A 12,443-nucleotide genomic window follows, 5' to 3' on the forward strand; every position below is an offset into this window, starting at 1 on the left:
GACCCACTAACACGATGGTTCTTCCCTGGAATTGGGTATTGAACTTGAAACCTTTCATTCTGATGCCAAGATCTTACCACAAGGCTACCGTGGTCCAACGCTCGTCTGGAGCATTTCTCTATATCTTCAATTAACCCTTTGCATTCGGAAGGTGCCTCTCACTCATCATTCAAGACGGTGCATCGTTTGGATGTTTTATTTATTTTTTAAAATTTTTGATTGATAAAAATATCTACTGAGTGATAAGAAGATAAATTTTTCGGGGAAATTCAATTTAAAACAAATATACATATTTTTTAGACGAATAATTGCATTAGATGAATAATTATGCATCGAATTACTTTTCTGAGTGCAAAGGGTTAAATCTAGCTCAGAAGTTTAGTTATATTAACGCCCCGTTTAAAAGCAACACTTGGACTACTTTGGGGCGGATCTCGTCATTTTGAACCGCGCTCAGATGACGACGATGATATCTGAGCTGGCACTCCCTCTTCAAATTTCTGCACCACAGAAGCGGGAGGACATATTTTACGTGCACTAGACCCGTTTACACGATGATTTTCCGGTGGAATCGGGTCTCAAACCTGTCACTTTCTGGCATTGAAACTGAGATCGTACCACCAGGCCAGCACGGCCCGTATCTAGCTTAGAAAATTTAAAACATATCAGCATAAATAAAAGTGATTTTGGCCAAGTATGTATGTTCCACATATCCTCTTAAAAACTGATCGAATTCATCCACACTTTGCACACTTTTTATTTACCGCAAGGGAAGAAATTTAATCCAAATTTAAAAACGCACAATTTAAATAACTATTTAATTAATTTATAATGAACCAAAATTTTGTCATTTTTTTACAGGGATTTCGGAAAAAATTGTCCTACAATTTTTTTTTTCATTATTTTAAAATTTAAAGATTTATCTTTTCAATGATACCGATTTCATTACCGTGAAATTTCTTTCAATTTTAATTAATTTTTAAGATTTTGATAATTAGTTTCATATTTTGAAATAAGAAGTATATTTCCCAATCTTGATAACAGTCATACTTTACATTACTCTACCTTTATTTTTTGATACTCCTGTTTTATTTTTTAATATACTAAACGCCTTTGACGAGTTCTGTTCCGATGGCAGATGCAACTACTGCCTGACGTGCAGTAATATAATGGCTAAACTATCCATATTTTCAAAGTATGCAAGCCGATTTAATTGACCTACATCTGGTGTTAGCTACGTATACTGGCGTTAGCTTGGTTTTTGTGGTTGGCGTTTCTTTTACGAAAGACAAATGATAAAGATAAATGAACCGCTGGAAAATTTTTCTGTGTTAAAATGTACATTTAAATTTTAACCGATCTCCTGAAACTTTTTTTTTTGTGTAATAAAAACAAACCAATAGGTTAAATTTGGACAATAAGCTAGACATAAAATATTAGTCCGTAGAGTGCTAATTCAGCATAGTTTATCGTCCAAATTCAATAAATTTTTGGATTTTTTTAAAACTAACAAATCAAATAATATTTATTTATAATAAAGACGAATGTCTGTTTATGCGTGTGTTTTATCGCTCTACAGACTACTTTTTTGTTTTTATGTCTAGTTTATTGTCCAAATTCAGCCTCAATTGATATCTTTTACCCTTGGACCTGAAAACAAACCATTTTCTTATATTTAGAAATTGTTTCTCTTAATCATATGTGCACGAAAAAGTTTTGAATTTGCCTTAATATATATTTTGCAAGCAAGCTCTAAACACCTCAACTTTAATCAATTCCACTTATATTATATATTTACTATTTTCATATTGTTTTTTTTTCATTCCTACTATTAGTCCACACTCTCCCTATATATATAATCTTGTTCAAATTTTCAATCGTTAATAAAATACTTTTTATTTATCCACTCAAGTTCAAATGCATTTTTTAAAACTTGTAGTGGATGACACTTGATACAGTTTTAATACAGTTAATACAGTTTTTTTCCAAATATTAATTCATTAATTAAATTTGTCCGGCAATTTCTACTTGGTCGCCATAGTCGCCAAATCCGTCGCTATGTCGCCAAATTGTCGCCGAGCTCTGAGATTACTGACGCGATTATTTATGATATCTTATATCATAAATAATATAAGATATATATAAATAATATAAGAAAATAAGTAGGAATTGACTTAATTTTTTTTATATATATTACTTGTTATATTATTCTCTCGCACATTGACGCTCGATTCCTCTCTAGGGTGAGCTGAACAAATCCCTCCTCAAGGTGATCAACAAACATCTCATGAAGCTCCCCATCACATCTATCATCCCGGGATCGGAACCCAATGAATACATCGATCAAATTCTCACCAATGTGCAGTACTATGTGAAGGACAAGGACCTCGACCCCATGAAATTGCCCGATTTCGCATCCAATTTCTCGAAAGAAGTAAGTGACAAAAAATAATGGATTTTATTCGTATATAAAAATTTTAGTTTAATTTCAAATGGAGTCTAAATTGAGTGCTAGATACTGATGTATTCACATTTTTATCTCAAACTTTTCTTCGTCTTATTTAGATTACGAAATAAAAACAAAAGGAAGCAAAGCTAGGAATGATTTCATTAAATGTTCCCAATTCTAGATACATTGCACAAACTGTTAGAAAAGCAGAACATAGGGTAGTAAGAGCAAAAAGCATGTCTTAAGGAAGGGACGGGGTCTGCTTACCAATGAATTAAGTAAGATAAAAGGATACACCTGGTAAAATAGGAACCTCATGAAGCTATAAATTCCTGATGAGCATATGAATAATGAGATATAAAAAATATCTCATATAATTATGAGATATAAATTCACAATAGCATAACAACACAATTACATAAATAATAACATTTAAAAATCTTACCCGGAAGGCAAATACAATGTCTTGTAGGACTCAACTTTGGAATATATATTTAAGGTAAGTGTTCAAAGAGCTTGCCACCCGAAGCTACACATGCTTCACATGTTGCCATACATGCAACAGTGTAATTGTATTTTCGTAAATTTAAATTTAATATCCCATTATACTCGGATTGCAAGCTTTGCCCAATGCATCTTTTCTAAATTCGTTGACTAAGACCCCCCCCCCTTCCCTTTTTGGACGTTATTACTGGCAACTGCAATCAAATACTCTATTTTGTTGTTGGTTTTTATATGGCTTATAAGCTTTTAAAAGACTATTCAGAGACCTCGTATTATAATTAGACTCTAATCATCTCGGTTTATAATCAGAGGTATACTTTGTTATTGTTATCCGAAGAAGAAGCATCTTAAATATGAAGATGAGTACGTCAGTACACTAATCATCTCGGTTTATAATCAGAGGTGTTATTGTTATCCGAAGAAAAAGCATCTTAAATATGAAGTCAGTACACTTTCCGGAAAGTATGGTAACGGTGGTGGCTAGATATACAACCTATGGGAGAGGTCTGTGTTGCTATTTTGTGACTGGCCAAAATATCCGCGTTTCTGTTCGTGGCGGTTTGTCATTCAGATTCATTTAATGGCCTCGTTGGTCGAAGCCATAATTTTATACATGTCTTATTATATTGTAGATAATGTACGTGACATTTAATGGAGAGGCGAAGATGTACGATGGCTGGTTGTACGGCATCTCCACCATCCACAGAACGGATGATTGCGAGTTGAACACGACGAAGACCACCATCACCGTCTCGGCCCATCTAGGACTCTCCGCGCTTAGGCTCACTTACAAAGGTGAGAGTTTTTGAAATGGACTTTTTTAATTAAATCTTATTTTATTAATTTAGAAGAGTGTTTTCATATCAACTCACTTTCGGTATCTTACATTGCTACATAAACAGAAATTTCTAGCAACTCAGGCGATGAACCAACAAAGCATTCTCTAAGTAAATACGATATTTTCTGATTTTATCCAAAAAAGATATTCCAGCAAGCTACTTTTTTTTAATCCTTTATTTACAAAATTTCTTAACGTTTTTGAAATTTGTGCTAATTTTTTTAAATTACCTAATTTAGTAGCCCAATTTTCATAATAAGTCATCACTAAGGTAATTAATATTTACATGGAATATGATTCCGACACGATTTTTTTTGTAATAAATTATAATATTATGTAGAAATATGTGAAATTTTAAGGGTAGTTTAAATGATATAAAAAAGTTAAAAAATTATTTTGTTAAATAATTCAACATATAAATTGAAAAATAGAGGATAAAAAAGTTATAACTTTCCAAAATCTAAAATAAATGAGCATTTTACACATGCAAACATATGGATAATTTTCAGTCTTCTAGGCATCCATCTTGGTTTTATATCGTCTTATATAGTAATTATTTCTCTTCGGAAACTTTTTAAATATAATCTTATACAGCAATCCAACAACTGAGAAACGAACTTCATAAATGTAGGACTAAAGTCACAATGGATCTCAAAGCGTTTAAATTAATACACTACTATGGAAAAACTGACAAGACATAAATCCCGCTAGTAAATAAAGGGTTAAAACATTGAGTGTTTCCAGATATTTAAACAGGTTATAAAAATATTTAATAAATTTTTTATGAAAGTTCAATTATTCATATGCATTTTAACACTTTCCCTGTCAATCCTTGCATCCGTGATTCGAATAATCTATATCTAATAAGAAGCACCCTTTCTTTGTATCACTTCACTAAAGTAGAAGTTTAGTTTAGTTATATTAACGACCCGTTTAAAGCAACACTAGGGTTATTTTGGGACGGACCTCGTCATTTTGAACCTCGGTCAGATGACGAGGACGACACCTAAGCTGGCACCCCCTTCTCCACACCAGCGGGGGCCCATTTTGTCATGACGAATTTAACGTACAACAGACCCCCTTACACGACGGTTCTTTGTTGGAATCGGGACACGAACCTGAAACCCTTCGGTTCCGAAGCCAAGAACCACCAGGCCACCGCGGCCTTCACTATAGTAGAAAAGCGTTAATGTTAAATCAAGAGTATTCCCGATGTAATGTGACTACAGTAGAATGTATTTTGATTTATTAATGCAACAATAACTAATAATTATCTCTGAGTCATTTGTATTTTGTGTCTGATCGGAAATTAATATTTTATGATGTTGCGTGTTTGCATGTTGTGCTATTCAGCATTGATGTAAGGTAACATTTTTTTTAAATAATTCAACAAGAATTGGGAGCGTAAACATGTGATTACGGCAATGTTAATATCAGTTTGAAATTCTTACAGGTGTTAAATGTTGTTGCCAGTGTTGTATACCAATTGTTCTCAACAATGCATAATTTGCAGAATACAATGTATATCGCTTGTAGTGATCACTTTGTGTCCAAATCAAAGTGATCATTAAATTCATATTATCAATACATCGAAAATTCTATGTAAATATTATAACTCTATGAAAATAATATACAAGTCTACAGAGAAAGCGTAAAAAACAGACCATACGACACCATTCATATTAAATATTCCTTTTAATTAGAAGCAGAAAAGTTGATACACTGTACAAGATTGAAAAATATTCATATATATATTTATATTTTTATACTTTTTTAAAAAAAGTCATTGAAACTATTGAACTATCAAGCTTTGATACGAATAAAGTTTAGCAAAAGATTCGGCATGGTATTGAACTGATCTTTTTAAGGATCGAAGAGCTTATAGAGTTTCTTGTATTGATGGTGTTTTATCTACTGGCTTTTCTCTATCATTATTATCTTTATGTTGCATAGCGCCATCTTTTCGATGTATCTGTGCATGATAAGCTCTGCAATTTTTTTTTTGTAGTTGTCCCCAATTTACATTAATGTTGAACCTGGCTTCATAATCTTATATTTGGAACGCTCTGCTGACTTTTCAATGAATCAGTTGTTCTCTTAATTGGTAATAAAAAAAATTACATGCCGAATCACCTGGGCATCGAAATTAACAGAAGAAAGAAAAAGAAGACCTGTCCTTTGATTAGAATAACTGATTCGTTAATTCCATATCTACAAGTGGCGACTATTGAATTTAAAACAATACTATGGTATGTGGAAGATGCGGGAGGAGAAGTCTATTCCTTTATGAATCCCTGATAAATACTCGCAGAGCAGTTCTCAACCACAGCGACCAAAAAATCTTTGCTACAGAAATATTGCCGAGATTTTTTAGTGATACGTCATCCACTCTGAACAAGGTAAAAAACTGTTGCTGCTGTAAGTGTTCTATAACTTCAAGCTTATCTTTTAAAGAAGGAATCAAAAATTCATTCATCCAATAGCCTATCATAAAATTTGACATTTCTTTGTTGTAGATGTTTTCAACATTATATTAACATCTACGACAAAGAAATGTCAAATTTTATGATAGGCTATTGGATGAATGAATCTGATTCCTTCTTTAAAAGATCCTGCATATTAAACAGAGCAAGCATTTTCTTCTTGATGTGATAATTAACTGAGTACACTCTGATTGCCAATTTGGATTTAATAACAATTAAAAATGGCATCTTCTCTACAAAACTGTATTGTAATTTTGATATTCAAAAGAACAAAATAAGGAATTAATTTCAGAAAATAGGCAAGGTTATTGAATTAAAATAGAAAAGAAGAAAATAAATTAAAACAGCTAAAGCTTTAATTAATTGTTTTTTACTTCCATGAAGTCTTATAATTAATTAATTATTTGAAAATATTTATTTAAAATTAGTTAATTTAATACCAGTACTTATATAAGTAATTAAGTATGAACTCTTTCCTTAAATCTTTGTGTTTGAATTTATTTTAATTTTTCAATTCCATAAATAGAACGGGTTAAAGTTGTTCGAAACCCAAAATGCCAAAATATCGTCTATACTTCAGATATCTTCTAAGAAAAATAAAATAAAATTTATTTTTATGTTTCAATAAATTTATTAAACAAAGCATAAGATTCTCTATATCTTTGTAAAAATATCCGAAATTCGGCTTAAAATATTCAGTCTGATAGTCTAAAGAAAAAGAGCTAGACATAAAACCCTTTAAAAATAAGAAAACTTTTGAATACTGCTTTGCTTTCGTATGATTCATAAAAGCAAATACTGCTCGTAGAATAAATTTTGCCCAAATGGAAAATATATTACTTAGTCCTGAAATTCAAAGACAGGAATATATATTTATGTTTAAGCTAAGACAATAAAGTTCCACAGTTTTATTACGCTTCTTATGAAAAAAAAAAAAAAAATCCTAAATTCAAAACCTTCCTTTCCGAAATATATTTATACATCTGAGTGTTGATATTGAGAGAATGAATGAGCTCTAAAGAAATCACTGAAGAGAGTTTCAAGAAATTCATTTGGGTATACTGCGCTTACTTTAATAAATACAGAATTATTTCAAATACAAAGAAATATTAAGAGTCTCGAACCTCTAGCCTAAAACATCACATAATTATATTTAAAGTTTGATTCCTCTATCGTGTATATGTCTAGGATCGGCGGTTATGTTCGATGTATAACGATTTGTATAAATAATCACATATTGTCACTTAAAAGATCAAAAAGCATTTGAGATCTTATTAAAAATTTAAAAGAAACTATCTGGTTTCTAAACTGCTGTTTTCAGCTTTATATTATTGTAATCTTATTTACTTTATGCCAGGTTTACACTCAGCCAGTTATAAGATGGCCAGTAAGCAGCGCATGCGCAGAAAGGCTGAAAAATGCTGTTTGGTCCATGGCAAGGGCTTGTCGCGACGGGACAACAACATACCCTTGTATTGTATTTTTTTTTTTTTCTTACTGCGCATACGTTTGTAGAATTGAGGTTTTTTTGGTGTGAAAAAATTGATCACCTATCATAAATTAATTCCGTCCTTTTTTTTTTTTTTTTTTTTTTTGTTCTTTGTTTTTTCTGATGCTAGGTTGTGTGTGTGTGTGTGTGTGTGTGTGTGTTTCATATCATTTGCCATTTCTTTTCTATATTTTTCCAAATTTAGGCATGTTGGCCTTTTTTTTTATTTTACCGTGTTTTTTTTGTGTAAATATCTATCATTTTAATACAATCAGCAGTGAAAAAGAAAAATTCAGAGACGGCAAAAGGGCAATTTATAGCCAAGTATGGAATGTCTGAATCTATTTTATGAAATTGTGGCAAACATAAATTAAACCTTTTCTGCGCATGCGCTGCATATTGGCCATCTTATAACTGTCCGAGTGTAAAACCGGCATTATTTTATTTATTTACTTATAATTGCAGCAACAGCAATGTTTACATAGAAATGTATTTATCTCTATGGCAATGCGCATAAGCATAAATACCATAACTAAATATTGTTGAAAAATGTACTTCGTCGTAAAAATCAAAATAAATGTAATTATTGTTTGTAATCTTAAAAATTATATCGTTATCGTTAAAAATGTAAATATCGTTTGGAAATAAATTTGATATCTCTGAAAAGATAATTTTTTTTAAACAGGCGTACAGTTACATTTGTATAACAATATTCTCCGAACTTATCGAGGAAAAGAGTTAATAACTCGATTCATTTTTAATTAAAAATCTAGTTGAAAGTTTTAAAAAAATCTTTCTTAGTTAGCACCTACTACCCAAGAAATAATTGCGTGTCATATTTAAAAGTTAAATTGGTTTTTTTTTGTTATCGTACATGTCGCATGATGCAATTTATGGATAATACAGACTTATTCAAAAAGAATGAACAGATTTAAAATATTCTAAATGGACGACAATAGATTGAGGTACATACGTCCCATCATTCTATAGAGGAAAGTTCAAATTTTTATTTTTGCTTTCGGATAATCACAATAAGGGTGGCGTTGTTGTTTCTTTACAATAAAATAGCGATGCCTCAGGAACACTTTTTTTATTCTAAGTGTCAATCCAATGTTGGAGCACAGAGTGCATTTCGCCGTAAGTTCAAAGAGTCAATTTGTCTTAAACAGATTTACAGTTGATAGAAGCAATTCACAGAAGTGGAAAAAGCACTGCGTATTTTCGAACGTCAGATGAAAATCAAACTTACTTACTTGCACTGTTTTTCAACGTAGTCCAAAGGAATCCACCAGCAGAAGAAATAGAGATTGGAATATCTCTACCAAAAAGATATTTTGAGCTCAAAACCAATGCGTAATATACTTTTTAGGATATGTAAGGTCGAACTCTTTCGATTCGAATGTTTGCCCGTAATAGACGGAACTCATATTGAAAATATCAAATAACACTAGGAATGTTCTTCTATCTATTGTTGTATTGCAATATCTCTGTCTACTGTTATTCATTAGAAATAAATAGTTTAAAACTTTCTTTTTGAATAACCCTATATATGCCAGCAAATAAATATTATTATACTAATAGCCATAATCGTCTAACAATTTATTTAGCAATTAGAGAACTAAGTTTCCGTTAAGTTAGATATTCAAGAACCGTTTATGTTTAAGTTTATAAAATATTTTTAGTCAGGGTCTATAACATAATTTTTCCATAATTTTTTTGTGTTACATTTTAAAAGTATTGCATTTATTAATACATTCAGTTATTATATTTTATTAACAGGTGCGTCAAATACAGTTGTCATATATCGGTATTTAAGATTTATTGCCAAATTTGCGGTATAAGATAGTATATATTAACAATTATCTCTTTATTAGAAACCCCGCTGGTGTGGTGTGGTGTGGAGAGGGGGGTGCCAGCTCCGGTGTCGTCCTCGTCATCTGACCGCGGTTCAAAATGACGAGGTCCGTCCCAAAATAGCCCTAGTGTTGCTTCAAACGGGACGTTAATATAACCAAACCTTATTAGAAACCAATCGTCTTTGGCGACCAGCTGATTCTCCAGGATTAGTGCTCCCTAAAATTTTCCATTAAATATTTATGTACATTTATCTCTTAATAACTTCATCTTCAAATATTTTTAAGGTTGAAATTTTGATAGTCTCATTATTGATAAAGCATTTTTTAAAACCTTTTTTTAGCAATGACTGTCGTCGCGTTAAAGAAAACGAAGGGAAGTAATCTCCCCCAAACTGTCTCGCATATATATTTTAACAAATTTACTATCCCTTCACTACTCATAAAACTTTGGACTTTAAATCAGGTTATGAATGCCCTCTTATAGTTACGAAATATAAATTCTTAGCGTGAATCTAGCATTTATACTGAATATGTCAAGCGATTTTCGATGATTAACATTGCCTTGAGTTTGATAAATAAGTGTCTGAAACTCGAATATATATTTTGGACAATATTTTCTGATTGATTAAAACTAAAATTTAATATAGAACTACAACTGTAATTATAATATCACATACCGAATTTCTTATATTGAAGTTCATAGCGTTTTGGAGTTATTGCGTCTTTCTGCTTTGAAAGTAAAGACCGATAAAGGATTGAATCTTTAACAAATGCAGTTCTTATTTTGACAAATATCTAACATACAACAGATGATACAAAAAATTGAACCAAATTTCATTTACTTTAGTAGTTACGTTTTCGAAAAATATGTGCAAGCAAAAGAACAAACCAACAGATGGTTTGTACTTTAACAAATCTGTTTTTAAATTTAACAAGAATATAAAAATTAGATACTAAAATCATGAACCAAGCATCATCTACTTAGTTCTTTATCTTTTTGTAACATCAAGTCTACTTGGACAGATAGATTTCCTCTAAATGGATGTCATTTAAAGTTTTATATAGAAAAAAAAAGATCTCCAAATTAAGTGCAGAAGCCATATACCAAATTTCAACCGTCTAGATCAAAATATTTTGAATTATCATATTTAAATAGATAATATTCCAAACATTTATTTTTCGAACTCAAGGTGGTCTGATACGCGAAGATTCATCCAAGTTTCGAGTACGGTTAAGATATTTTCTCTATACTTCATATGCGAAAAAGTGAAAAATTGGCGAATCTTAAAAACGCAGTTATAAAGCAACGCCATTCATTAAAAAAGTATTTCAAATATTAAGGAAAGGAACATTCTTAATTTTGAAGAATTTAATATGGATATTCCGGACTTTTATAACAACTAAATTTTTCCTATAGTATATTTAGCTTGCTCAAAACAATTCATTGAGGCAATGTTTTTTTATGTTGATTTAATTCTACAACACAAAATTAAAAGCATTTGCTGTTGTGAATGACCCCAACATTTTCACTTGATTTTCTAAGATACGGAAAGCGTCTTGGCGTGTTCTTTCTTTCAAATAATGCGATAAACTACTCTGAGAATGGCTGCAAAGAACGATATGGCGCTTATCATGGCTTTAATACGTTAAAGATTCATTTAATTCTGAAGAAATACATTTAACTAATAAAGGCAACAAAATTTTTCATTATTTTGAACTTAATATTGGTAATTAAAATGTTTACTTCAAATAAAACTATTTAATTAAAATTAATTTGTGTGATAGGCATAAATGAAAAAGTGCTCGAGCTGGAGGAGGTCTAAAATACAAATTTATCAACTTATTGAATCCAATCCTTTCGATACTTACATTGTTTTCTCTGTGTAAAATTTTTATATTAGAGATGGTAAAAATCTATATAATTTTCTTCACTGGAAGTCAAGGTGGATTCTGGTTGTTTTCAGCCTCGTAACTTGGGACTTTTTTTTGTTGTTGTTTAAGGATGCAGGTAAGCAGATGGAATTATATTCATGAAAAATACCTCTTCCAGTTTATCGGCTTTTTCTAAATTCCTACAGATACAATTTGGCATAAGAATCATATGGCAAATTTCCATGCATTTAACTAGTGCATTTCCCAGTAATAATGCTGTTATACACACAAACAACCAGCCCCCCCCCAAAAAAAAACTTACTTATTTGTTTGGTTTCATGGATTTCTAAAGCGATAAGACAGATAGACATCTCGAGATCCAATTTTTTTTCATGATTGCAGTCTTTCTCAATGTATAACTTCTCATACGAGAAAGCTTTTCGCGAATTCTCAAATCTAAACATTCAATTCTCGCAAAGTGTCAATATAAATGCAAGGCTGTTTATAAATTGTATAATTTACCCATAATTCTTCGCAGCGAAAAAAGGAGTTGAAATTACAGTCCATTGTTCTGCAAAGTTCCATCTGGAAAAATCCGGCAAAAAGTAAACAAGGTGTTTTCAAAATTCGCTGACAAGTCAGAGGAAACATTTTTTATTCTTATAAACAGTGAAATATTTTTAGGCTTTTCAGCATGAGCACTTAATTTGCACTGCATTCATTATTAGAAATTGGACTATTTAGAATCTCAGTCGAGAGTCAGTGAATTGTGGTTCTTGATTTAATCTTTTGAAATTCGGATTTAATATTATTTTGAAATCGCCTCATCTATTCTCTTGTCCTTTTTTCCATTCACTTATTCAATATGGCGCAGCTAAATTTTCTATTTTCACCTACATGAAGTATGCAATCATCAAAAATTTGAACATGATTTTGACGATTTGACCATCAG

At 31.2% G+C, this 12,443-nt stretch overlaps 1 protein-coding gene across 1 annotated transcript in view; it reads left to right on the forward strand.

Moving 5' to 3' along the window:
* The window catches only part of LOC129965393 (uncharacterized), an 88,110-nt gene that overhangs the window by 70,568 nt on the left and 5,099 nt on the right, over positions 1 to 12,443 (forward strand). The window contains exons 6-7 of the mRNA XM_056079237.1: positions 2,243 to 2,434; positions 3,586 to 3,748. Of these exons, the coding sequence (XP_055935212.1) occupies positions 2,243 to 2,434; positions 3,586 to 3,748 (355 nt within the window). The remainder of the gene's footprint in view (positions 1 to 2,242; positions 2,435 to 3,585; positions 3,749 to 12,443) is intronic.

This window comes from Argiope bruennichi, chromosome 4, assembly GCF_947563725.1.
Source record: "Argiope bruennichi chromosome 4, qqArgBrue1.1, whole genome shotgun sequence".
NCBI classification, from domain to species: domain Eukaryota; kingdom Metazoa; phylum Arthropoda; class Arachnida; order Araneae; family Araneidae; genus Argiope; species Argiope bruennichi.